Below are 27886 nucleotides of genomic sequence, written 5' to 3' on the forward strand. Positions count from 1 at the left end.
TGACGGCTCCTGCAAATTATTTTACTTTGAATATATAGGAAAAGAAATCCACAAACGGGAAGCTATGTTCTATGGTTATGTCTTTTAAACAATGTTTTGTATTTACAAAAATTTTTTTCCTGATTAAAAGCACCAGCTGAAGTTACAGGCTGCTAAAACCATATTACAAACCCATTAAAAGACATTATGCCAAACATACTTATTAAAAACCCTTAACAAAACAGAGACAACGCAATCAACAAATTTACCCGCTGCACCAGGCAGCCCTTTTTTGATTTCCTTGCCAGTGTTCCCAATAAGTGGGGTGGGGCATGCTTACCCCAGGGAGAGGACCCTCGCTTTACCCGCAGATGACTGCAAACACCCAGCGCAGGGGAGAGAGCGGTGTGTGTATGCCAGGGAACCCGGGATCTCCCGGCCCCGTCCCCCAGATCCACAGGCCCTGAGGACCCCAGGAGGAGGTGGGAGAACACACGCAAGTCAGACTGGCTTTCAGTAATTTACCTGCCAACAGGGATCTTTCCACTGCTCCCTTGCATCTCTGCACACTGAAAGGCTTGAAGTTTTTATCTGTTTTTCCTAAACAGTTATGACACTGTGTAAGGTCTCCCTGGGGGCTCACTTGCTGCCTATCTTAAATTCTGATTGAGTGAGAAACCGTGAGGCACTCAATTTGGACTCACAGGAAGGTACTTATGACAGCTTTATGTAACCAGAAGATGCTACGGTGAAGGGGAGGTTCAAAGCTCGCACACGCAGAAATGCATGTACACGCAGTTTGGCTTCCATAAAGCTATAGTGGAACATTAAATATTGAGTACTGAATTTTTAGCTGTAAACATAAAAACTTATCCTTAACTTTACATGAACATAGATAACAGAGTGGTCACTAAAAGCACTTTAACATCAGGACAGATGTTAAGTTTTGAGGTTCTTATTTCAACTGCTCTACATAAAAAATGCCCTAGAAGCAAAGAAAGGCTTAAATAAATACGCAGAGACAAACATGATGTACAGCGTGATTGAAGTAATGAGAGTCTGGAGAGGTCAGACAGTGCGGGGTCTAGGCCAATAGGGGCAGCTTGTGGCAAGAGGGGGGCTCTGTCCCATGGGTGGAGGGGAGGGCCTAGGGGATACCCTTGAGGGGGGAGGAAGACAGGACAGGGCAGCTTGTGGCCACGTCACACCCTCCTCTGTAGGCCTCACGGGCCCAGGGGGGTCAGCCAAGAAGGTGGCCCTGAGCAGCACAGGGCAGTGCTAGGCTCTCCTGGGTGACCCAGGATGCCACACAGATGGTGGGTCCTCTTAGGACAGGCCCCGGCCCGCCCACGCCTCCAATCAGCAGCTCACTTTGCACGCCTGTCGCTGGCCTCCAGTGGGCAGCAGGGGCCTGACGCTGGCCTGGTAAGGGCAGTGGCCCTGTGCAGGGAGGTCTGCTGACAGCCCTGCTTGTGGCTAAGGCACACTCAGGCCTCAGGGCCTGAGCAGCTGACCTGAGTGATCCCAGTGTTCCTTCTGTCAGACACTGAGGCTTCGAGAAGCAGCCCTCACAGTGTAAGGGTAACAAGATGCAAACTAACAAGCCACCCTGACTAGCATGACCACTCAGCACTCCTCTGTGGGGAGACGCTCCCAGGCACCGGAAGCTGGAGGTGGCTACCTCAACTGCCCCCAATGCCACCATCACCACTGGGGTACCTCCTCAACTATCCAAGAGGAGCACGGAACCGAGCATGGTCGCCTGAGCCTAGCAGAGCCTCCTGGGGTCCAGCTCAGGAAGAGCTTTCAACGCTGTCCCAAGCCCCAAGGCGGGTAGGTCTCCTCATCCTCCCTCCTGAGAACAGCATGAGGGGCCAGGCGTCTGTGAATGTCCTCTGCCGAGGAGGCCACAGAGCTGCCAGGAAGCAAGCCCCTTCTTCGTTCAGGCACCCTGAGTTGGGCTGAGGAGGGTCCCCTCCCTTCTCCTCTGCTTCCTGCCCAGCAGTATGGATGCTGATGGGGGAAGGCGGCTGACGCAAACATAGGAGTCTCAGCCCCCGGCCCCAGCTCTGCGAATCACCACACACGCACGCACACACATGCACACCCGTGTCTACAAGAACGTGCACCTCCGTGGCTGGACACTGAATCCAGGCAAGGTGCAGATGTTTGGAAGCCGAGTTCCTGGGTCCCCCAGGATTCCTGACCAGAGGCCCTGGCTGTCTGATGGGGGGACACTGGACAGAAAGGCAAGCTGGGAAAAGTGTTATGGGGGGATGTGCATTTTTGTCCCTGACATGCGCCATCACTTCTTCCCTCCAATTCTGGGGCAGAAACTGGCGTTTTGCCTCTGGGCTCTGGAAGCTGCTGTGAGCAGAGGAAACACTCCGGCCAGGCACGGAGGCCCAGGCGATGGAAGTCATGTGGCAATGCACCAGCGGTACCACCCACCCTGGCAACTGGCACCCCACTTCCCGCCCAGACACGCTCCCTTGAAGGCGTGACTCAGACGTGGAAGCAGAACTGGCAATTCAAGTCCATTTTAAAGGATGGCTCTAGAAAGTTGGCTCCAATATCCCACCTGCAAGCCTCAGCACTGGGGGTCTTGTTACATGGTGGGAATGGCTGGCCAGCCCTTCCTGGGAGGGCGGAATCAGCCCTGCACACTCCCCAGGGACTTGGAAGCTCTGGAGACAGTCAGAAAAGAAGCCTGGGGACACCCACTCCAGCACACCTCCAAGGAAAGCTCAAGTGCCGTCTGGATGGAAGTAGGGGACACACCGGGCCCCACAGAGGCCCCGAGAACCTGGGCGGCTCCCTTCAGGAGCCTCACAGGAGGCTGGCCAGGCTTGTATTGGGTCCATTCTGAGCTTGGAACTGCACGGGGGGTGGGCCATCCGTCCACTGCAGAGGGGAGAGAACACACAGGTGAGGTCCTTCCTAGGAAGGGGCAGAGGTGTGCCGGGCTGCGTGTCCGCCCTGGGCTGCTGCTCTTTGGGCTGAATGCCCAGCCAGGGCCCTCTGTCCACCTCGCCTGAGTCAGCAGGGCCCCTGGGAAGTGCTGTATATCCCCCACTTGAGGAGCGATGCCGTCTCCCCCATCTGAGGGGCCCCTGAGGCTAAGCTGAGTTAGGGATGCTGGAGACATGCAGGGAGACAGCAGCCAAGCGTGTACTTCCCTTCTCAAGGAACGTGTCCCCTGGGGGCTGCAAGCCAAGGGAGCAGGCCCTGAGGAGTCAACCAGCACCCTCTTTTTACCTCCCCAAACCCAGTGCCTATACCGTGATGAGGTTGTGTTCAGGGAGACTGCAGGCTTCAATGTGGTCCTGGAGCAGCTGCTGCGAGAAGTTCTGGTGCATCTGGGCGGCTTCGTGGGCGTCCATAGCATTCCCGCAGGCCTTGTTCAGGTCTAAGGGTGGGATGTACACATAGGGTGGATCCACCTTGCCATACCCCACGTCCTCCCCGTGGACGTGGGTAGAGCCCTAAGGTCAACCCTGCTCTACCAGTGAGTTCCTGTCTATCTGGCATGTCACCTGCCCTAAGCCCTGTCTCAGGGTCACCAGAGCCCACCTGCCAACGGCCCTCACACATGTCCTCCTGAGCTCCTGAGTCACATTCTTGGAGGTGCGTGAGCGGTGTGGCTGACACAAGGGTCGGTTGCGCAGTGAAAGCCTCAGGGCTGTGTCCTGTGGACACTGGCCCTCCTGGGGAGGTCCTGGCCAACCCTCGGGCACACAGGAACTCATTAGAGCAGGGCACCTGATACCCACTCCCGAGGCAGAAAGACTGAATGGGCCCACAAAGCCCACTGCAGACGGGAGCAGACTGCCCTCTGCCTCGTCCCCACGGCCCTCGGTAAGACTCTGGAGTTTAGCAGCACCATCTACACCGGGGAGCAGCAGGACCAACACTGACACGGCTCAGAGCCTACTGAGCGCCCCGAGCATCCTGGCCAGCACGGGCCGACAGGGACAACTGCCGCAGCCAGTCATGGAGAAGGAAACCGAGGGTGAGGGCTAGGGCTCACAGTCCACTTCTTCACCCAGAGAGACTCCAAGAAATGGCCTTGTGGAGAGGGCGAACCGATCCTGTGTGCAGCTGTCATGAGTGAACCTAGTGCCCACTGCCCCCAAACAGGGCCTGCCGTGGAGCCTGAGCGTATGCTAGAATTGGGACTGGGGCGTGTGGAGGCCCAGTCTGAGCACAAGCTCATCAGGGCTTACCTGAGATCTTTTAGACTTGGGCTCTCTGGGAAGGGCTGGCTATTGCACTCACCTCTCAGCAGGGCTGAGGACCACAGCTGCACAGACATGTCTGGGATCTTGCTGGCCAGCTGCATGGCAGGCACCACCATGTTGTTACTCTCCTGTTGACCGAGAGCAGCCAGGGAAGGGAGTGGGGGCTGGGGCCAGCAGCGGGGACAGCCACACCGAGCCCAAGCTGTGCCCTCCTCCTGCTGCCCAGAAAACTCCTATTCCTACTTCAGAGCCCATCTCAAATGACCTCCTCTGATGTACTCTTCAACCCCCTCAGGAGAAAATAAACTGCCCCCACTCTTCAGCTCTGCAGGTACCTCCTCATCAGGGCACTGCTGGCTACGGACAAGTCTACGTGCCTTTGTCTCTAACCAGAGCAAAAGGCACTGGTGGTAGTCAGCTCTGGACCCAGATCAGGAGCCAATTAGAAATGCACATTCAGAGGTCCCAGGGCCTGGGAGGAGGAAGCAGTCCACCCTGGTGGGGGTAAGGAGGGCTGAATGGGTAGAGGAGAGAGAAAGGGAAATGTCTCTTCTACATAGAAGCCCACTCTTGTGGGAAGCTACCGGACATGTGGGGCTGTGGGACACCAGGGCATGTTAACTCTCCAACCCTGACGGTGAGACTGCACACCACCACCCCCCTCAATACCTAGGATGTACTGACAGTGTGCGGGGGGCCCTCAACACCCATCCCTGACCCCATGATGACTGGCAGCACTGCTCCGCCCCTGCTTGACCTAGGGACAACAAACTTTGCTGGCCTGGATGTAGGATTCAAGGTGACAGGGGAGAACTCTCTATATAGCAGCTCCTGGCAGATACCTGCCATGTAGTCAAGAGATTTACAAATCCTCAAATCCAACTCCTGAGGCCTAGCTTTAGCACAGGCAGGACTGTGTTGAGAACATAAAAGCCCAATGACTTCACACTGCCCCACGCCTGGCACCTCAAAGATGAGCTCCAGGTGGGTCTCAAAGCTTTTCAGAATTAAATAAAGTCTTTTCAAAACCTCAGAATGCACAACAGAACACGAAAAACTACTCTTCTCCTCGAGGCCTGGGGTTGGGCCTCTGTTTGGAGGCTGCCAGAAGGAGAGTGCCCCTTGGCTCTCCTAGGCAGGCTCCCCCATGCCAACTTGTAGCCCCACAGAATTTGGTATGAAGATGTGTGATTTAGAGAACTATCCTGTGTGGGGGCTGCTCACAAACTCATGATGCCTCTGGATCCTCCAGCCTGGCAGGCTCAGGGCAGAGTGGGCAGTGTCTCCCTCAGACCTGGAGCCACTTGAGGCCAGGCCCAGGCCCAGGCCAGGCCCAGGCCCAGACACACAGGGAGCAGTGGAGGTTCCTAAATAAGCTCGTAAGATGCCGCGGGATCACCTCAAACGTGAACCAGAGCTGCCGCTGAAAAGCTGCTTTGCTTACCCTGTCCCATGCAAGGGGGCTTCTGGAGACTACTAGACAAATGAGAGCCAGTGAGGTCTGGTTCTAAGCCTGGGTCTGCAGTTTGGGGCTCTGTGACCTTAATCTCCCCAGCTGGAAAACGGGGGAACCACATCCACCACACCAAGACATGAGGCGGGTGGCCCACACTCAGCAGGGCCTCATGTTGAGCCCCTGGTTCCCATCTGGGCCCCAGACCCACAGTGAGGCCACTGTTCCCAAGTGTGCTCAGAGGCTGAGGAACAAGGTGACAGGGTATTCTAAAAGGAGCAGAGCTGCACTCTGAAGGGAGAACCCAAAGCTCGTCCTCTTCCTTTATGGGTGGTGACGCCCCCAGTGTTCAGGCCCTGGCCCCTGGGAAATGCTTGTCATGTTACTATGGGGAGGGGAACGTGCCAAAGTTGTTAAAAAATGCTCATTCTTAGGGAGCCCTAGGGTTTGATCAGATAAAGCTCTACGGGCCTAGACACGTAACCCATGTTAGTGAAAGTGAGGCTGGCTAAACTATGAAGCATATGCTACTTCAAAATTCTTGCTGTCACTGAAGAAAACTCTCACCCAGTGGTGCAGAGAAAGACAAAAGACATCGAATTATGGAACAGCCTGAAAAACAAAACCTATGTGTAGGCAGAGACAGGTATTGGAAAAACCCAGAAGACATGCAATCGTTTCCTCTTTTGTTTCTCACACTTTCTACGATGATCATACCATATTATATAACGTGAACAAACGTGATCTTAAAAAAACAGCCTCGAGGGGCGCCTGGGTGGCTCAGTCGTTAAGCGTCTGCCTTCGGCTCAGGTCATGATCCCAGGGTCCTGGGATCGAGCCCCGCATCGGGCTCCCTGCTCGGCCGGGAGCCTGCTTCTCCCTCTTCCACTCCCCCTGCTTGTGTTTCCTCTCTAGCTGTCTCTCTCTCTGTCAAATAAATAAATCTTTAAAAAAAAAAAAAAAAAAAAACGGCCTCAAGAGATCAATAGGTAAGAGCAGGAGAGCAGGTAAGAGCACAGCCCAGGTTCCCCATCTGACTCGGAGACTTGGAGTCGGCTGATTCCACTGTGGACGAGCCCCAGGGGGCCATTCTAGGTAGAGGTGAAAACATGGGGTGCCCTGAGGATGACACTGTGTGTGCTGGGCAAAATGGAGCCCAAGGGATCTGGCTGAGAGGACACACCTCTCCACCCCCAGGTATTAACACACAGAAAGGGGAACCTGCCCTCAGCCCTGCCAGTTCTGGACAGCTCTGGAAAGCCCGTGGGACTCTGCCTGACCACTGCCTGCAGCCGGCACTGGGCCTGTCTGCCACACAGACCCACCCTCCAGGATCCAAAGCTCCCCTTCACCCCCGGACCCCTGCCCGAGCCTCATGGAGCAGTGGGGAGTGGGGAGGTTACTGAGATAAGTTCACTGAGGGGCACAGGATGCAAAGCACTGCTAGGCAGCAGTCTGTAAGCACCTTGCAGGCCCCCTGCCTCTCGGCCCAGCCCTAGTCACTCACTCTGTGGTTCCCCAACACATAGAAGATGTGGCCCAGGAGCACAAGGGAGCAGGCTGTGAGTCGGTTCAGGTCCTCTGCGTTGGACATCTTCAGAGTTTCTCGAAGAAATCGCCTATGTGGGAACAGATGCTGAAGGCCCATCGGGACGCCTTATTGCTAGGAAGAGGCTGCAGCCAACTCAAGGCCCTGAGCAGAGCCCACTTGTCTCAGGGACAGAAGCCCTGGGCACACACGGTCAGGGAGCAAAAAGCACCTGGAGGGCCGGCCCAGGAGGTGCCGGGCAGGGGGCAACCTGTCCTCTCCCTGTACTCACTTGGCCTCATTGTAGCGTCCCTGGAAGAAGGAGAAGAGCCCGCGCACGTAGAAAGCTGCTGCTCGCAGGCAGTGTGAGCTGACAAGAGAGACAGGAGCATACTCTGGGGGGGGTTTGTGAGTGCAGCAGGCTTCCCAAGGGGAGCGAGAGGCGCCGGGTACCCAGGGCAGTTGGGTCCCACCAGCACCGGCCCCACCCCAAGAGCAGAGAAAGCGTAAGACAACAGGTCAAGTGGGCACTCAGCACTCGGGCCACGTACCTGACAGGGAAGCTATGGTCTGGATTGATCCTTTCCAGCAAACTGTACAGCTGTGGCAGAAAGGTCAGTTAGGATCATTTTGTATTTTGAAACATGACAAAATTCAGCTTCAAACGTGCCACTAAATTGACTAGGGCTGCTCGCATCTTCCCAACCCAACCTGAGAGCATCGTGCCCTCCCCCCAAATCCCAGGCCTGAGTAACCTGAGCAGGGAGCGGGGTCAGGACCTGCGGGGACAGGTGAGGGCACTCCAGGAGACTGCATGCAGCTGTTTACTTCCTCACGCCCCGCACCCCACCCAGTGGCAATCACGACCCCCATTATGAAGGGTGAGGGTTGGGGGGCCTCACAGCCTCAGCCTGTCCCACGTCAGGTGAGGGGGCTGGGCGGCCAGGGCAGCGGCTCAGTCTCAGCCTTTCTATGGTCAGAAGGACCCAGTGTGGGGGAGCGAGGTGGGAAGATAGGCCCACATGGGTCTTGTGGGCAGGGGGTGGGGTTTATCTGGAGGTGCAGGGATCCTGGGAGGCTCTGATAGGCAGCCATGTGACTGACGTTCTAGGTCTCCTGTGGCTGCCAAGGAAGGAGGGATAGAGGACACGGCTGAAGTGAGCTGAAGCTGCTTCCAGTGTCCCCACAGTACCTCCAGGAGGCGGACGCTGGGACGGCAAAGGACACAGGGAAGCCGAGCTGTCCCATGACCCACCAAGTGTAACCCACGGAGCCCACTCCTAGCCCTATGATGACCCTGCCCATTGCTTCCTAACTGCTGGAGCAGACAAGGCTGGGCTTTCTGCTCCCTGGAGCCCAAAGCATCCAAACCCAGAAGTTGGGAGGTCCACTAACCTTTTTTTTTTTAAAGATTTTATTTATTTATTTGACAGAGAGAGATACAGCGAGAGAGGGAACACGAGCAGGGGGAGAGGGAGAGGAGAAGCAGGCTTCCCGCGGAGCAGGGAGCCCGACGTGGGGCTCAATCCCAGGACTCTGGGACCATGACCTGAGCCGAAGGCAGATGCTTAACGACTGAGCCACCCAGGCGCCCCTCGGCTAAACTTTTTATAGACTAAAGATAAAACGAAAGCCACGGAGGTGGAAAAACAACTAAATCTCAGATACTCTAGAGGCAGGAGGCCAGGGCTGGGAGAGGGCAATCCTAGGGCTGAGGGGGGGATCCCAGGGCTGAAGGGAATCACAAGGGGAACCTGGTGTGAGGGCACTTGCCCTATAAGGACAAGCCCTGGGAGCCCCCTACCCTTTATGAGGTTGGATCTTAGGACAACCTAGGAGCACAGTGCAAATGGCTGCCTGAGCTGCTGCTCCTCAGAAGAGAGCCAGGAGGCCTCACTGACATTTTAGAACAGCTCAAAGTAGAAGAAACTGGATTTTTTTTCTGTGCAATTCAATAAAGCTTGGCTCATTTTTAACAGGGAGAAATGTTGTTTAGCTAGGGAACGTTCCTGTCCTAGACCCCGTCTGCCCCAGCCATGCCTGCAACTCTGGGTGGGACAGTGCCGTTTGCTGGATGGTGAAACCCTGGGGCTGCTGAGATCTGCTGGTGCCCGAGACCACCCCAACCCCACCGCCCCCGAATAAGAGTTGAAAAGATACCAAACATGAAGCATGTCACCTACTACCTCTTGGTGTCTATTTCCTTCCCGTATATACACACTCGCCAGATTGGTCACGATGAAGGCCCACAGCTCCTGGTGGTTGGTGAGCTAGAACAGGACACATGGCCATTAGAGGGCCAGGCCGGGCACAGTCCCATCACACTGGGGTCACTCAGTGGCACTGGAGCCGCCCAATCCTCCACGGCAGCTAATCTGGAATCACTTTCTTTCTTTCCTTTCAGACAGATCCCCTCGCCTGCTTCCTGAACCCCAGGAGCATAGAGCTGTTAGTTCTCTTCACTATAAAACCGTTATCCACATTAGGAGAAACTTAGGAAACAGAGAAGAGGAAAATCAGCCGCCCCTGATCCTGCCCTGAGAACACACTGCACTTCAGTCTATTTTCTGCTTGTTTCTCAGGACTGAGACCCAGACAGCCCCTCCCTCCACACCACAACCAGCGACCCCTGGGACCCCAGGGTGGGCTGTTACAGCAGAGGCATGTGCTGGTCCTGGGGAGGACACCGTCAGGAGGGTAACTGAGGCTGTCCGACACCAGAGATGTCGCTGATGGCTGGTGGCGGATGGACCGTTGTCCTCAGTTCTTGGGAAATAAGAGTGGTTGAAGGGGGGACCAATCTGAGGAGCCCGAGCAGTACCCAGCCCGTGGTTCCCGGCGGCGCTGAGGCCGCACAGCTGTGCAGGAGACTGAGGCTGCCTAGGAAATGCAGCCCCCCGCCCCCCGGACCCCAGCACGTGCCGAGGGGGCCCAGGACGTCTTCTGACGCGAGCATCGCGCTCTGGTTTGTTTGTTGGAGGACTGCAGGCGGAGCACAGGTCTGGGGCCGGGGGGTCTGGGCGTGCACCCTGGCTGTACCACTTCCCACGTGGCCTGGAAGCGCGCCGTACGGACTGCCCTGCGGTGCACACCATCAAAGCAGCAGCAGCCCTTTGTGGGACACCGAGACGGGGAGCCACGAGGCCACGGGGTAACTGCAGGGAACAGGGCGGCTGTGTGTGGCTGTCCCAGTACCACCAGGGCCCAGAGCAGCAGGCGCGGACGGAAAGGCTCGGAAGGCCACGGGAGCGGCCCCGTCCACCCCTCATACTCATGCATGCTGCCAGAGGCCCCGCGCATTGCCAAGACAAGCTGGGGGCGCGGAGCACTCCGAGGAGCAGTAATACCGCTGAGCCCAGCCCCAGGAGCCAAGAGATCTGGAGACTGGCACGAGGGACAGAGCAGAACTCCTCACCCGACGGTGCACACGGCACCCCCACTCCCCCCACACCTCTGCTTGGGGCCTCCTCAGGACCCCTGGGCGGAAGGTGTTGCCAGCCTCCTTTTCCCATGAGGACACCGAGGCCAAGGTGGAGATGTGCTTATCTGGTCCTGGAACAAGACAGGCAGAACCGGGACCTGGCACTGGACTATCAACTCCCGGGCCCAGGGTGGCTCTCTCGGGGAGCCGCGGCACCAGCTTTCTCCCAGGGCCTGTTGCGATCCTGTCTGAGGCAAGGACTTCGCCCCAGCGGAGCTCCTTCATGACCCCCAGAGCAACCAGGCTGCCGCAGGGTGAGGGCAGACCCCGTCCTGCCATGGGGGTGGCTCCAGGGAGCCCCTGAGCCCTGCCGAGTGACTCTGCATCTTCAGCTGTGACAGGAGCTGACACCAACCTGGCAGGTTATCAGGAAGGCTGGGAATTAGGAGTGAAAGAGGCTGAATGGGCCGTGGCACCAGTGGGCACTGGGCTCTCCCTGACGGCTGCCCTCCAGGCTCGCCCCACCCCAGGCTGGCCAAAAGCCTCCTTGCCCGCAGCTATCCCTTGTCATACTGTGCTGCCGGCGCCGGCCTTGCCGTGGACAGCCCGGATGAACGGCACGTCACTATCATGGCCGGCGTCAGGCTGAATGCTGCAGAGTCGCCCGCTGAGCACAGTTTTGTGCAGAGGATGTCCTCATCAGACCACGCCCGACGCCTCACTGAGAAGCACCGCCCGCCCCTTGGGAGTGAGGGCCGGCACCTTACCCGCAGGGCTGTGGTGAACTGGGCTTCTGCATTGTCCATGCAGTTGACAGAGACACAGTATAGGCCCTGCAAGAAGAAGGCACGGAGGGCCTGAAGCCATGCAGCTTGCCCAGGGCCGCACAACTCAACAAGTGACTGCTGAGCCAGCCACCTCTGAGCTTTACTCCAGCAAAGGGGCAGAAAGATGGCGGGCTTAAGTATTCCCTCCTCCCGGGACCTGACTCAACTCAGACTCCAGATGCTTATCAGACTCCGGCCCACCAGAAACATCTGGATCCCGCGTGGGGCAGCGGTCACGGGATTCCTTGCTGGAAGGGGGCTGGGGCGGGCAGCCCCGGGCACTCACCAGCAGCGTGTGCAGCTGTGCCGCGTGGTTGGAGAAGAGCCGGGGGGACTGCTGGCACAGCTGGCAGACCTGGGAGATCTGCCAGGGAAGAGCACACTCACCGTCACAAGGCCTCGAACGTGGCACCCGGTGTCCCAGCAGCCTCCGGGAGACCCCAAAGCTGACAGGTGTGCCCACATCCGACCTTCCCTGGGCCACAAAGTCCCAGCAAATGCGTCTGTCACGAGGGCCAAGTGCAGCCCTGATCTCCTTGAGGATGATGATCCCTGTCCATTACCCCCACTTCATCCTCCCTTTCTAACATGCGTCTCAGCCATACAGTGCCTTCCCCCTACTCAGGGCCCCCACACCCCCATCAGGAAGGTAAACATCAGAGATTCTGGATTGGGGCAGGAGGAATGCTAGGATCACCATCAGGGGACCCCAAATCCTCAGACCCTGTGTTCCTTGGGCATGCAAACTTTCAGGGAAAGAACCACTGATTTCTGTTATGTCCATCAGGGTCACGAACTAACAGAGCATAGTGAAATGACAAAATTGGATGTTCTGCTGACACACACCGGGTAAATTTACACTCTCCCACGGGATGACTTCTGAGACCCGGCAGACTCCAACAGCTTTCCCACCCATGCGCGTGGCCTCTGGCAGCATTACCTCCTGCAGCGCAGTGGCCTTGTGTCCTGTGACAAGCCTGCACATGATGATGTGCTCGAGCAGGATCACTTGGAAGGAGGACAGGATAGGGCTGCAGTCAAGCACTGGGGGCGAGAGGTGTGGGTGAGCACTCAAGGGGCAGCTGGAGAAGAGACCCTAGGAGATGGACACAGAGCCTCCTGGGGACTCTGCATCCTCCCACTGCCCACCACATTGGCCCCTGGGCTACCCAGGTCTGAGCCCATTTGCTCTGCTGGGCACCAGCTCAGCACCAGCTGTCACCTCTCTCGGTGCCCACTGCACCCTAGAGTGAGGGGGTTCATCTCCCTATCCGGGTGGGGAGACAGGCCCAGAGCCAGGTTTTAGTGACCAGAGCGTTCTAAGAGTAAGAAATCCCTGGAGAGATTTGTCTTCCATCCTCACTCCACTGTGACCCGGGGGGGTGCTCCAGGGCACTCTGCACAGTGGGTTCTAGAAATGTTGCAGGAGAGTGAAATTGTGCAACAGGCCTCAGGCAGCGGTGAGGGAACCCAGCTCTTGGCTTCCCTGAGAGGCTGTCCTTACATTGGAGCCAGATGGTGCCCACAGCCCTTTCCCAGCTCATCTGGAGGGAAAGAACCACCATCCCTGTGGGCTTTGGTTCTCCAGTTCTGAAGGCTCCTCCCCCAGCAGCACTGATGAGGGCACAGGAAGCAGATGAACAGATTAACGGGGGTGCTGAGCCAGCCAGGGACACGTGAGGCTCTGGGTTCCTACTAGCCAAAGGTCCCTGGTCCCGCAGGATGGATTAGCTGAGCATCCAGGAAGAACCCACAATCTCCAAAGGACCTGCCGTTGGTTAGGGAGATCTGAGTTCCAATCCCAGCCTCACCCGGCATGATCCATGTCACGATACTGAGAACAGACAGCAAAGCAGCCACTGTCTCTTTCAACTGAGCACTGCTGTCCCAACAGGCCCTGCTCGGGACCCACTAACCCTCACAGCCATCTTGAGCAGTGGGGGGGGGGATTTGGGCAGATATGGCACAAGAACCCCTCTGGCCAAGGATCAAGGATCAAGCCTAGGTTTGGCCTGCTCTGTCCCGACCCCAGATTGCCCGCATCTTCCAACTGGGTTAACAAGACCCACAGGTTAGGGTTAGGGTTCTACTCAGGGCTGCTGTCTTTCTGGGTTCTTCAGGCCAGCCCAAGAGGTGGCACTCAGGCCATCCACCAGGCGGCGCTGTGGCTCCGAGACCTGCCAAGTAGAGCCGTGTCCATCCAGCCCCCCGAGACTTACTCTTGAGCTTCTCCAGCTGCATGAGGGCTTTGTCCGTGTACTTCTGTGCTTTCTCCAGGTAGCCAGCCTGCATGGAGTGCATCACGGTCACCTGATGACAAGACCAGACAGCGGTGGTCACTGTGACCCTCTTTTCCCCGCTGTAGCCGCCAGGGCCCCAGTCGCCCGGAGACTCACCAGGTAGACGAGCACACACATGTGCTCCTTAGGCAGCCAGTGGAACAGGTCAGCGGGGTTGCTGGGCAGGATCTCATCATCGTGCAGCGTGGAGATGGTCTGGATGCACTGCTGCAGCTGCTTCAGGCACGGCTTCACGCTCTTCACCTGGAGTGGGCGAGTGGCGCCACACACCTGAGGGCCTGCCGACTCGCACTGGGTGCCAGGCCCCTCAGGATATGAGGCCCCTGGGCAACTAGCCAAGGCCTGCCTGTCCAGCCACCTCTCAGCCCCTTCCTCCCAGGAGGTCCTGCCATGCTCACTGCCTGCAAGAGCCCTCCACCCCGATGGGTCAGCCAGCTCTTGGGGTGCAGGGCAGGACCAGGGAGGTCATCTGTGGGACTGAGGCTTGCCCACCACCCAGTTTGGGGCCCAATACCAAGGCCTGAGAGAAGCCTGTTCAAAGACCCTGCTCAAGCCACGCTTCTTTCCTGTAGTAAACCTCAGGAGAGGAAGGTAGGGCTGGGGCAGCCGGTTACCCTGGGGGGTGTGAAGTGGCTCCCTGGCAGTCCTGCAGGCGCCATGGTTTGTACAGACTGGCCTCTCTGCACCGGGAAGCCCTGTACCAAGGCCCCCGTAGGCCATCTCCGCAGGCATGAGCACCACATGAGAGTCTGGTCTATACTCCTAGGTGTTGAATGCGGTGTTTAGCCCAATAGGCATAGCTGGGTGCAAGTGGGGGAACAGAGGAAGCCCCTTACCAATGAGACACCCACTAGGCTCTGCCTGTGGCCTCCTAGCATACCAGAGGTCCTGCCCGTGCTTGGTCACTAGGCCAGGGTACGGTGAGATGGACGGAGTAGCACACCCAAAAGGCTGCAATGTCACCCACGCACGGATGCAGCTGCTCCTCAAACACACGAGGATTACAATCTACTCTAAGACACAGCTGATCCTGTCAATCCCTTCTCGAACTCCATAAAGCTGTCATCAGCTGGGGGATGGTGGACACACTGCTGGAGCACCTGCTGTGGGCCAGGCACCATGCCACAATCCTCAGTTTATTCTCATGGATTCCACAAACTGCCCTCAGATGCCTTCAACTGTCCACGCACTGAGTGCACCATTACTCCCACCATGATGCTAGCTATAGGAGACCCCCATTCCAACAGTGCCCTCTGCCCACGGGGACAAAGCACTCGTGCCAGACCATGATAAGATGTGTAGGGAAGGCTGAGCCCCTAATGATAGACATGTCATGTGGCTAGTGACAGGAGGCAACCACAGAAGTGAGGTCTTGGCCTAAAGCCCACTTGCAGCCTGCTCACTCCCCATTAGCCCTTGTGTGGGAGGCATTACATACCTGCCCGGCATCCAAGTAGTGGGTCACCTGGAGGACCAGGAAGAAGACACGCAGAGACTCCTTCTGGATGGGGTTCCCTTGCCAGTTCTCAACTATCTGTCCACAGAGGGTCAGCAGCGGGTGCACTTCCTGTAACTTGCGCTCCATCAGCAGCAGCTGGGGAGGGAGGAGCAGGTGCTGGGAGCACCTCTTGGTGCCCAGATCTGCCCCTCTCCAGGGGAACACCAGGACCACACAGAGGGCAAAAAACCAACCCAAGGCTTCTTCCTTAGCACAAATCCTTGGAATCAGAGTTTCACTCTGGGGGGCCTCGCCCTTGCTACAGCCTGCTGTGTATGAGGGTCTGGGCCCACAAGAAGCTACACTATGGCAAATGAGCAGGGCCTGGCCTCATGTCCTCCACACCAGCCCCACTCCACCCAGCCTTGACTTACCATTCCTTTGCTGAGCAGGAACAGGGCCCTGGAAAAGAGAGGGTGAGTCAGTCTGTGAGGCCCTGGCACCTGCTGGGATGACTGTGCCACCCCAATGTTCATGGGGACCTAATGTGCAGCAGTCCCTGGTGGTCCCCAGTGAGGTCTGTTTATTTATAAGGCTGTTCTACTTCATCCTGTTTGAGCTTTCTTTACTTTTTTTGCCTGGGTTAGATGTTCATGAGGCTCAAAAGCCCAGAAGGCATAACCAGGTGCTCAGAAAGTGTGGAGTAGCAGAGTACGGAATGGCAAGCGTGCCACAATCCCAACCTGGATGACAGAGTAGAGAGGGGCTCCGTGTCAGCGGATGGCACTGGGCAAGCGCTGGGCGGAGGCAGGGGCTGCTGCTTTCAGGAATCCCTATGGTTGTGCAGAGCCCACAGGCCCTCTGTTTGTTCAAGATCAAAGTCTCTGTCCCGCCTGTCTTGGCAGAATCCCTGTGTGCTATAATACTCCATCAGGTAGGTACCATTCTCCCCATCTTCTGGGTGAGAAGACTGAGGTGGGGAGATCACAGTCACACAGAACAGATGTCTATGCTCCAGGCCACCACGCCATTCCCCGTTATTATAGACTGTAGGGTCTACCTGCCCATTGTTCAACCATCGAAATGCAGGGCTGGGAACTTTATATCAAGGTTCCCACAGCGTCACACACGTTATCACCCTAGATTTGTGGTGAGAGGTTCTGGGCCAAGTGATCTGCAGCTTGATCTGCAGCTGCTGTGCCCTGATGGAGCCGACCCAGGCCGCCTGTCCACAGCAGTGGCAAGAAGCCTGGCAGGAGACACTCTTGAGTGAACATGTGTAGTGTTCAGCTGTCCCCATGCCCTGTTGGGCCTGAGAGGCACCAGGAACCCAGTGATAGCTACAGCACAAAGGGGGCAGGAAAGGCCAGGAATGTGGGGCCAGAGTGTGTAACAGCCACCATCTCAGGGCAGGACAGCCTGGAGGAAGCTGAGTGGCTCCAGTGGGCACTTTCAAGTCTCGAGTTCAGAGAACAGAGCCGGGGACAGTTTTTTCCCAACAACTTCACGGGCTAAGATTAGCCTCAGTGAAACAAAACGTTTCAGAACCCGAATGCATACAACAGAGTAAGAGCACTGGTGCCTGGTGCCTGTCCACTGTAGAGCTCTTTAAAGGGGAAAAAAGAGACAGACTGGAGGCCTTCGCAAAGGGTACACAGTGAAGCACCAGTGCCCCCTGACCCCTGACCCCAGAGTACCAGTCTCCAGACCTCAGTCCAAGCAGTTCTGTGGGTAACATGAACCTACGTCCCCTCTTTTATACGAACATCCACTTACTCGGTCTCCTACTGTACATCTAAAAGCTCCTCAGTGTCCCCTGAGCAGGGACACCAGGGCTGCCCGCAGACACTGCCAAGCACACCACGCATGCCCCCTGGGAGCACCACTCGTGCATCTGTGCCTCAAAGGGACCAGCCCAGCACATCATACAAGCACTTTTTAAGAGATACTAGATCCATGTAAGAACCGAGAATGCAGGCTGCCCGCCCCTCTTCAGTCTACTCTCCCCTCCAACTTCATGAATCAACAGGGCAAGAGATGTCGGGGGCTGCTTTCATCTGCATGGTTTTTACTCTGTGCAGAAGTGATCCCCATTTCGAGCCAGAATGCCAATGTTCTTTGTTGTCTTGGACAAGATAACTGGGCCGTCTCCAAGTAAGAGGGACAGGGATGTGGAGAAAGGGTGCCTACCGTGTGTACTCGGATCCCACCACCCGGGCGTACTCAGCCCCCACGCCCAGGAGGTCGCAGGCTGACACCAGGTCCTTCTCAAGTGTGTGCAGTTGCTAAAAAGGAGAGAGCAATGACACTTGCTTTACAGTACCTAGTACCTGACCTTAGTGCTCTGTCGGTGACTTAAAACTGAACCTCCCCACACACCCACAAAGTTGTTTCAGTCGGTTTTGAGCTAAATCAACCAAATTATCTCATCAAATCAACTGCTTTGGATATAGAACTCTACTTCATCTACAGTGGACCTCATTTAAGCTTGATGGCTCATAGAGCCAGCAGTTAGCCCTTACAGGCTCAGACCCCCAAGATGTTGTGAGCGTGCGGTGTACTATGCAGATCACCTCTGGAGGCTAGTCACTAGGGAGGCAGCCAGAGGGGCCCGAAGGCCTTGGTCAGGAGCTTCAGCTCCTGCATGCACCAATGCAGGTGACAGGGTTGTCATGGAGGGTGGGCAAGAGCAGCCTGATAGGCAGGCTGATTCTGAGACAGGAGAGACTGGAGGCCAGCCAATGAGGGGGAGGTGTGGGCAGAGCCCAGAACAAAAGAGGTATCCCTCACAGTAGAGCATACCTGTCCCCCATCCTCACCCCCAGCTGGCAGGCCTCTCCATTGTGGCCAGGAAGGCCAAGCCTAGAAAGCCCACCACCACTGAAGTGTCTCAGAGCACAGGGACCATCCACGTCTGAGGAACTGAAGGGAGTCCGGGCGGGGGACCTACATGGAGCCTGGGCTTGACTCAGGCACCCACTGCCCAATAGTCAGTCCCTCGGAATCTCAGCTCAGCTCTTACAAAACACAGTGGATCACTGGCAAGAAATGCTCCCCGGATTTAAAAGAATGCAGGCCAAAGGAAGCCCCAGAAGGGAGGAGAACATGAAGACAAGGCCCTGTGTTCCCCGGACACTCCCACCATCACCCCGGGTGCTGCCTGGGGCAGGGGGTGTCCTGCTGAGGACAAAGGCTGGAGAGCATCCCTGTGTCCCCACCCATTCAGTGCAGCAGGCTAAGGAGGGCCAGTGTGTCCTGGAGGGTGTTATGTGTACTCAGGCGGGCCTGCCCCAAGGTCAGGGCTCCTGCTGAACCCCTGCTTTTTGGCCAGGCCTGCGGTACTCACAGCGAGCTGGAAGAGCAGGCGGCAGTGCCAGTATGGAGTCTGCTGTGAGATCTGGATTGCTTTCCGCAGCAGTGGCTTTGCTGCATCTACGGAATTCTGAAAGGAAACAGTCAAGTTTGGGGAGGAAAAAACAAGCCGGCAAGCAAGCTGGATTCCTTATGGAACAGCTGCAGCGCCAGAAGGCCACTCCTGTTCACGCTCACCAAAGGATTTGTGGGTTGCCAATTTACTTTATTAAAAGAAGAAAAGATTTTATTGGACTCACTGGCTGGAAGTTTTTGCATTGCTCTTAAAATAACTCCTCATTCAACTAAACTGAAAAGTAGCTTTAGTCCAAAATCCTCAACAGTCCAATTAGACAACAAATTGCCATCTTTCCTGTTCTGCAACCAGAGCGAGGGGCCAGGGATGTGAAATAGGCACTCCCTGCTGCCCAGGGAGCCTCACGCGTGGCTGCTCAAAGCAGGGAAAGGTGATATTCAGCTATGCCTGAGATCAGGAACCAGGTTAAGAAGGCATATGGACTTGTTAGGAACAAATCGCCCTAAACCTAGGAACAAGCCTGTTTTCCAACAGTCTTTGACAGAAAGATTCTGCTGGCCTTCATAGCAAGTGATGACCCGTGGATGCTCTATAGCAGGGTATGGAAGGTAGAAAAGTAATTGGAAATATTAAGAGCCAGAAGGGAGTCCACTTCTGAGAGCCCCAATTTGCCACTGTGCCTTTGCTCTAGGGAGAAAAACTTTGCTTTCAGAAACCTCCAGGTGCTCTTACCTCTTGACAGTATAACTCAGACAGAAGACTGGCCGCTTCAAATTTAACGTCTTCAAACTGTTGGATCTGATAACATCCAGTTAAGGAAGGAGAGACACGGCAAAGCGGTCAGCTCAAAAGGGCCACAACCTGGGGTTCTCACATGGTAGAGGCTGGCAGGACAGGAGCATCCCTGCCTGCTCTGAGGCATCAAGCTCACCTACTCCTCTAGCAACCCCCGTGTCTGGTGCCGGGTGGGTGCAGAGCTAGATGACAGGGTGCCAGCAGGAGGATGGCACCCAGGGAGAAGATGCTGGTCTGCAGGGGTAGCAACATCGAAGAAGGGATTCTTCAGGTGGGGCAAAGCCTAAAACTTTGGGGTGCTTCATGGGGGGATTAAAATTTATAATACAATCTTTGCTCCGCCCCCCCACAAATGGAGCTTTCCTTAAAAGGAATGGTACCAACAAGAAAAGGATACTTGCTGTGATATCAACCACTGAAAAAAAAAGAAAAAAGGATTAATTCTCAGCCAAATACTAGGTGCCTGCTTACTGGCTCCACTTTGGGGTTTACACAGGTTGTCCTGTCACCAAAAGCTGCAGGTATTCGGTTTAAGTGAGAAGGTGGCCTGCTTGGCCTGAAAGGGTAGGCTCACTTTCCCTGCAATCCCACAACCAGAGTGCACCTGGGGGAGAGAGAATGAGTACCTGCGGGATCCCCTATGGACAGGAGTTTTCTGTCCTGCCAGCCCCCAAAGTCAGATTCAGAGCCCCCTCCTACCACAGCAGAGATGCTTCAGGAGGAGGAGTGCTGAGAGCCCCCGTGTACCACTCACTACACAGTACATGGACCGTCGGCAAATCACGACACAAGGAATCAATTACAACTGGAGAGTGGGTCGGGAGGTGTCAGTCCTTCCTGCAGAAGTGCCATTTAAAAGATGCTTGGAAATGAGCAAAGCTAGCCTCAGAGTGGAGGTGGAAGTGCTCTGAGAAGGACTGGTGTGGGCAAATATGGCCAGGCGGTGGCGGGGATGGCTCTAAGACCTGAGCTCACTGTCCTACCCTCTGCTGGCACACACACCAGCACAGGGTTCAGTGACATGCACCCACTTGCGGACTGCTGTGCCCTGCAGCTCCATGTTCCAACAGGAGGCGGTGGTCAGGACGTGTGTGGGCCAGTCCACCACATGAAGTACACCAACCATGCTCTGTCAGACCGCACAGGACCCAAGCATACACTGGACACTGTTCTTGTCAACCCACTTATCCTACAGACATTCACAGAGCCTTGCCAATTGCTGGCAGGAAGATCTGGAGCTGAAGAGAAGACCCTGACTCACCATGCTCTATGGGAAAAGTGTGTGTGTGCAGGGATGATGCCTGGGGTTGGGCCTTGAAAGGTGAGAGTGTAAAAGTGAGGGCAGAGGTGTCCCCAGGCAAAGAGGGAGTAGGAGGTGCTCCGGGCAGAGAAGAGCCCATGAAAAAGGCAGAGGGCCAGGAAGGTTAGGCTGGAAGGCCCAATGGATCTCTGTGCCATTCATGCAGCAGCACTGCCTATGGATGAGAATGCCCCAATACCATTCCCGGAGCCTTTCTCAGTCCGAGGCATAAAACAGAAGCGCCTGATCAGATCTGGGTTTTAAGTGTACCTATAGCAGCAAAGATAATGTGTGAAGGAAGGAAGAGGGCCCATGGGGCTGCTGGTCTTAGGGCTAGAGAGGCCTCTGGGCCAAAGGTGAATGGTGGCCCAGGAAGTCACAGAGGCAGGGAGACTTGGAGCTGCCTGAGACCAGCTGCCTGCAAAACATAGACGGGCCAGGAGGGGGCACTATGGGAGAGGGAGAGAGGACCAGACCGGGCTCCTGACAGACACACATGCGCAAGCACATATGCAGGGCCCAGGCAAAAGGCACTCTGCAGCCAGCCTGAGTGTCCCTTCCCAAAGCCCCCCTGCAGCAGGGACAGGAGGGGCTCAGGGTCCCCGGGGGAGGGGGGCGGGGACTAGCTTCAGCCACACGGGTGATGTCAATGGAGCTGGTAAATACAGAAGTCAGGGTGTGCCTTCTACAGAAACCACTACTCTCTACGGGGAAGTTCAGTGCAGGGAGAGAAGCTCCTGAAGACCACCAGTTGGAAGGATAGGGGAAACCGGTGGAGGAAACTGTGACTGGAGACATGGTTGGGCCGGGAGAACTTTAAGACTGGTCCTGTGTCGGGCGCCTGGGTGGCTCAGTTGGTTAAGCGACTGCCTTCGGCTCAGGTCATGATCCTGGAGTCCCGAGATCGAGTCCCACATCGGGCTCCCTGCTCGGCAGGGAGTCTGCTTCTCCCTCTGACCCTCCTCCCTCTCATGCTCTCTGTCTCTCATTCTCTCTCTCTCAAATAAATAAATAAAATCTTTAAAAAAAAAAAAAAAAAAGACTGGTCCTGTGTCAGGGCAAGTCAGTTACTCTCCAAAACAACTGTCAGACTTCACTTCTGTATCTTTGCAACACTTGCAACATAAATGCACAAACCAGAAAATATGGACACATCAGAAAATATATCTCACAACTAAATACATAGGATACCTTACCTAAGGTGGCTACTTTAATCAAAGTTGCTACCTGATCTATATGTTTTACTATGCAATGCTAAAAAATAGCTTTTATGTCTCCTTCCTCACGATGGAAAGAAGCCAAAGTGAGAGCTCTCCACTGCTGGAGCTCTCCACTGCTGGGCAGCCTGCAGCTGTGGGGCAGGGACACAAACTAACCTACCAGAAGTTCCCGGGGTTACCTTGGGGCCCTCAGGGGGAAGTAAGGGTTACCACAGCGCCAGCACAAGCCCTGAGGGGTGGATGGGCTCGAATGAGCACATGCCTGGAAAATTCCATCCAGGGCTGACAGTGTTTCAAGCCTTCTTGTACCTCAAAATCAAGATAATTATTTTTTTTTAATTAGGTTTTTAAACCATCAAAATGTGTAGAAATAGTTATTAACCGCAACTCCTTTCGGATGCAAGCACAGCACTTAGGAGTCAGCCTGCCTCCTGCTGTGTGACCTTGACTAGGAGAAAGCCCCTGTCAGCATTGTGATTATTAGCAAATTGGAAGTGGTCCCTACCTCATGGGTTTGTTGAGGATCCAATGAGACAGTGTCCCTGAGAAGACCACATGCAGAGTCTGGCATGTAGGTGACAACAATACTTCAATGATTTTCAAGCAGGAACAGGAAGAAATCAGGGGTTGGAGGGGAGGCAGGGGGACGAGTTGGTGGAACTGTGAAGGGATGGATCCTAGACAGATTTCACATCCTGAAGTCAGAGGAGGCTCAGAGAGTGAGAGTGAAGAAAATAGAAATGAAAACAGGAGGAAGCACAGATCACTCTTCCCTGAAAATGCTTAATGCCAAGCTCTGCAAATACAGCTTCTGCACAATGTTTTGCTCCCAGCGATGGGGCATGGAATTTGGCAGGACATGATGCTGAGGGATGAAAGATGTGCTCCAGCCACGCCTGTTGATGAAAGGCCCAGAACTAAGCCCGTTCAGGCCTTAAGAAGAGAAAGGGAAGCATTTAATCACTTGCTGAGAAGGTAAACCAGAGATTCTCAGGTTAAAGCTGGAAGCAGAATTCACAATCATCTGGACGGCACAGTTTGGAGCTGCTTTCTTTTTTTCTTTCTTTTTTTTTTAAAGATTTTATTTATTTATTTGAGACAGAGAGAATGAGAGAGAGAGCACATGAGAGGGGGGTGGGTCAGAGGGAGAAGCAGGCTTCCTGCCGAGCAGGGAGCCCGATGTGGGACTCGATCCCGAGACTCCAGGATCATGACCTGAGCCGAAGGCAGTCGCTTAACCAACTGAGCCACTCAGGCGCCCTGGAGCTGCTTTCTAAGTCAGGAAGCAAAACCACCACTAAAAAGCAGCTCCACTCCAACCAAACCCAAAGAGAAAGCAAATATGGCATTGACAGGGATACCACACTCAAAGAAACTAGTGTATAAAGGAAGACTACCTGGATTATAGAAACTAATGGACAATTCATTGCATAGAAGTAGCATTTATTCTTTTGCGGCTTTCAAACCAGCAAAGTCTAAGATGATGATGCATTTTCTAGGCCAAGGGATAAAGAGAAATATGATCAAAAGTTCAGTTAACAGGGTATAGATATACATCTAAGTACAGACACGCAGATTTTTTTGATTCCACAGAGGACGTGCAAATGACTAAAATGGAACTGTCTGCTGGAACGACAGTGTGAAAATAAGGCAAGAGGAGACTGAAAATGCACATAAGAACAGGTGCAGCAAGAGGAAAGCCAAGGTGAAAATGAAATGAAACGGAACACAATATGAAAGAATCTACAGAAAATAGCTTCATAAATTCTCTAGCCAAGAGATTTCTGAGAAAAGCAACATCTCTTATAATCATGAACTATTTACTCCAGGAGTCCCAGAGCAGCCAAGAATTCCGATGACATACACACACCATTGCCAAAACCATCATCTAAAAGGGGAGACTCTCAGGTGAAGTGTCCAGCCATGCGCCACAACAGCTACAGGAGTCACTGAGCAGACCCGGGGAATGAAGAAGCCAGCAGGTGATCCAAGGGCCTGCAGAAGTAGGAACCAGAGAGACCAACAGCTTTGACCTCAGAGAAAGCTGCTAAGCAAAGGGAGAAACATCCTCCATACCTCTGATAGAAACACTTAACAGATGATTCAAAGTTGACAGAACTGATGAAGCCAATGGCTAAGTATAAAGATTATTATTTTTTTTATTATTATTATTTTTTAAGATTTTATTTATTTATTTGACAGAGAGAGACACAGCGAGAGAGGGAACACAAGCAGGGGGAGTGGGAGAGGGAGAAGCAGGCTCCCCGCAGAGCAGGGAGCCCGATGCGGGACTCGATCCCAGGACCCCGGGATCATGACCTGAGCCTAAGGCAGATGCTTAACTGACTGAGCCACCCAGGCGCCCCAAAAGATTATTATTTTTTAAAGATTTTATTTATTTATTTGAATGAGAGTGAGCGAGTGAGAGAGCAAGAGCGGGGGGGGGGGGGCGGGGGGGAAAGAGGGAGAAGCAAGCTCCCCGCTGAGCAGGGAGCCCAATGCAGGGCTCGACCCTAGAATTCCAGGATCATGACCTGAGGCGAAGGCAGAAGCTTAACTGACTGAGCCACCCTGGTGCTCCAGATGGGTAAGTATATAATACATTCCTTCTACAAAGTTTACAAATGCAGTTGAGGCAGTTAGACACTGACAGGAAGCAAACAGAGAGTAAATAATCTAACCTTATATTTAAAAAAGTGATTACCAAGGAGGCTGGGGGTTTCTCAAGAGAGAAAAGAAAAGACAGGTAAATAACAGGGAAGCCGAATGTGGTACTAAGTTCAGAAGCCCATTAAAAGTTTTACCTACAGCACTCATAGTTACAGAAAATTAGTTCAGAAAAGAACAGCAGACAAAACGATCAAGGAGAAAATAGTCATAAAATACTTGTCATTTACATTGAAAAAAACTCAGTAGAGGGGCGCCTGGGTGGCTCAGATGGTTAAGCGTCTGCCTTCGGCTCAGGTCATGATCCCAGGGTCCTGGGATTGAGCCCCGCATCGGGCTCCCTGCTTGGCGGGGAGCCTGCTTCTCCCTCTCCCTCTCCTGTTCCCCCTGCTTGTGCTCTCTCACTTTCTTTATCAAATAAATAAATAAAGCCTTTAAGAAAAAAAAAAACAACTCAGTAGAACATGCGACTCTTGATCTCGCATTGGGAGATTAGAGCCCCACGTTGGAGGTAGAGTTTATTAAAAAAAAAAAAAAAAAAGGATGCTTTTTGATACTCTGGGTTGGCTCCCTAAAAAGAAATTGGAACCTCTTTGGCCATTTGCTCTTCAGGACTAGAAACAAACCACTTCTAAAAGAAGAACATATTACACTTTTTTGTTGAGCGAGTCTGGGAAAAGAATGAATAAAAGCTGAAAGCAGCCTGATTGGGGGAAAATCACAGGACTAACAAAGAATGAAGATTAAAGAAACATGCTTGTGTTGCAACACAATGGGAGATTACATACAATTGCAGAAGGAAAACAACACAGAGAACAGCCCTTTAACTGAAATCTGGACAAATTCCCAGCTGGGGATGCAACTGACAGAAAGGGATTTCCAAGTATAACATTAGTGTGAGCTACAGAGGGGACCTTGTGGCTCTGTGGGAAACCCCACAAGACTCAGGGTTCTGTAAAATCAAGGGAAGACGTTTCATAAGCATACGGGTTTAAATTATGGGTCCAAAAGCCCAGCGGCTACAAGGAAGCAATCTGAGGCACGGCTGCTTCCCCTCTACAGCACTGGGTGGGCTAAATGGGACAATATACACAGCAAATATGAACCACTGCTACAAAAAGACTCAATGACCCCCGAGACAAGGGAGGGGAGGTGGCAGGATTTGTTGCAAAGAAGGGAGAGCTTCAGAACCGTAATTCACTGAAGGCACTGGGCCACCAGGCCTGAGCGGTCAGCCTCCAGCATGCCCATACCCAAGGAAGTCTGGGGCTTCATTTGATCTCACCCTCATCACTGCCCAGGAGAGACCTTACACCAACTGGTCACAGCTCAGGCACTCCTTGGGATCGACCTGACATCCTGAGTGGTTCTCCAGGTTCGCTTTCCCCATCCCATTCAGGCTGCTCAAATGTCACTCCTACAAATAGACTTCCTCACTACCTCTGCCAAAAAAAGCTCCTCATCAACTCCATCTCTTAACCCTGCACCATATTTTCCATGGTTCTTCTATCATGGTCTAACCTTTTACTACATACTTAACGTTTGTCTCTTTCACATGAAAACATAAGCTCACGTTGACGGGGACTATCTTAGTCATCACTGATCCATGGCACCTAGAATAGAGCTTGGCACCTGATGTGAGCTGAATATCTGCTGGACGAATAAAAGGGATAAAAAAAAAAACTTCATAAAAACAATAATGACTTATTGAAGGCATTGAAGTTGGCGATCCTGAGCCCAGGTTTGAGCCAGTTTTGTTAATAACTTGATGTGTAGCTTTAAGCAAATCACTTCATTTCTCTGGACCCATACTGCCTCACTCCTAAAACAAGGAAGATGATCAAGCAAGGACTAAAGTCCCCTTCCAACTCTTTACACTCTGCAAAACAAAGATTTGATATCGTCCCAAAGGCAACTCATTACTGGCCACAGGTGGGCTGGGATTTACCTCAAATCAATACATTTCAAAAACTTAAGTTGATTCTTCTTAAGAAATCTCTAAGTCAAATAAAGCTGGGTGAATAGCAAATGAAGGCCTGGTCTGACAGGGAGCACAGTGTTACTGTGACAAGAAACAACGCCAAGGCCAGAAGGGTCACAATGACAGCCACCTTCCCACATTCTTTGAAGCACCAAGATGCCACAGTCAAGTTGGGGTTACGGGGTCTCTCTTCTGAAGGGGATAGACTAATGGATGATGGGAGGAAGAGAAGTCACCAGGGATACAGAGAGAGCAGGAGCTTGGAGATCCCCCATCCCACCCCACTGAAGCAAATGGTCCTGGAACCTAGGCCCCCCTCAGTTCTGCCTTGGAGAATTTTAACCTCTTCTCTCTGAGCCTCTGCCTCCCATCTATGACACCCTGCATCAGTGATAGGGGCACAAGACCCTCCAGACACTTATCAGACTTCCGGGTCCAGGGAGAGGATGCCATCTTAGGTTTCCTGAGAAACCAAACCAGATTCCCAAGGGATGCCTGCACTGTCACCTTGACCCTCCCCTATCCTGAGTCACTTCAGGAGGGAGCATTCAGGCTGATCGATGCTCGAGGGGCTGAGCCCTGAGCTCAGGTCCCAGTGGCCGATCTGGTGGCCTTCCCTAAGGCTCCAACAGATGATACTCTCCTGAAAGCCTGAAGAATTTGGGGACCCTGTTCTCCCGAAAGCCTGAAGAATTTGGGGACCCTGTTGCTCCTGATAAGAGACAACTCTCAAGTACCCTGAGCGGGGTCCTGGGGCCCTGCCTGTCACCAGAGACTTTAAGGTACAAAGAGAGGCCCTCAGGTCCCCTGAGAGACTGGCGACTTCGGGGTCCTGCTGCCCGTGCGGAAGTCGCGCCCCAAGTCCCCGAAGAGAGGCCAAGCGGCCCCTGCCCGCTGGGGTCGCAGTCCGTCAGCCCAGGCCCCGAAAAGAGCCCGCGCCTCCTCCCTCGCGGCCGGGTCTGCGCTCACCGCCTTCTCCAGGTGGCTGCGCGCCTGCTCGCTGTTCTTGGTGTGGTGGTAGAGCACGGAACCGAGCTGCAAGTGCGTGCGGGCCTCGATGCGCTGCGGCGGCTTGAAGGGGAACACGGCCTGCAGGCAGTGCACACACAAGCGAATCTTGGGCGGGCTGGAAGTGCGGAAGTGCTCGGCGAAGCCCAGAAGTGCCAGGTACCACGACTCGGCCGCCTCCGCCTGCGCTGCCTGGGCCGCCGCCGCCTGGGCCGCCGCAGCCGCTTGAGCCGCCATTTTGGCCTCCACAACAACAAGCCGCCGCCACAGGGAGGCGGAAGCAGGCGCGCGGGGCGGGGCCGGGGGGGACTTCTCACGTCTCTCGCGATAGCTGCCGCAT

General features: G+C 54.4%; 1 protein-coding gene across 2 annotated transcripts; it reads right to left on the bottom strand.

The window, feature by feature from the left end:
- On the bottom strand, window positions 1–27820 carry MAU2 (MAU2 sister chromatid cohesion factor). 2 transcript variants are annotated; one of them, XM_034998374.1, is made up of 19 exons: window positions 27508–27820; window positions 19768–19785; window positions 19308–19373; window positions 18534–18629; window positions 17378–17472; window positions 15622–15649; window positions 15188–15343; window positions 13846–13992; window positions 13669–13759; window positions 12390–12493; window positions 11736–11813; window positions 11390–11455; window positions 9388–9471; window positions 7753–7802; window positions 7494–7571; window positions 7181–7292; window positions 4258–4348; window positions 3261–3388; window positions 1–2883 (listed from the first exon to the last, which is right to left on the bottom strand). In XM_034998374.1, exons 1-19 carry the CDS (start codon window positions 27781–27783, stop codon window positions 2809–2811), a joined length of 1839 nt encoding a protein of 612 aa, XP_034854265.1. In that variant the 5' UTR covers window positions 27784–27820; the 3' UTR covers window positions 1–2808. The 2 variants fall into 2 exon arrangements, with proteins under 2 accessions (XP_034854265.1, XP_034854264.1); XM_034998373.1 differs by having other exon boundaries at window positions 9385–9471.
- Between the last annotated feature and the right edge of the window lie 66 nt (window positions 27821–27886).

This window comes from Mirounga leonina, unplaced genomic scaffold (assembly GCF_011800145.1).
Source record: "Mirounga leonina isolate KUSES-001 unplaced genomic scaffold, KU_Mleo_1.0 Mir_94, whole genome shotgun sequence".
Classification (NCBI taxonomy): domain Eukaryota; kingdom Metazoa; phylum Chordata; class Mammalia; order Carnivora; family Phocidae; genus Mirounga; species Mirounga leonina.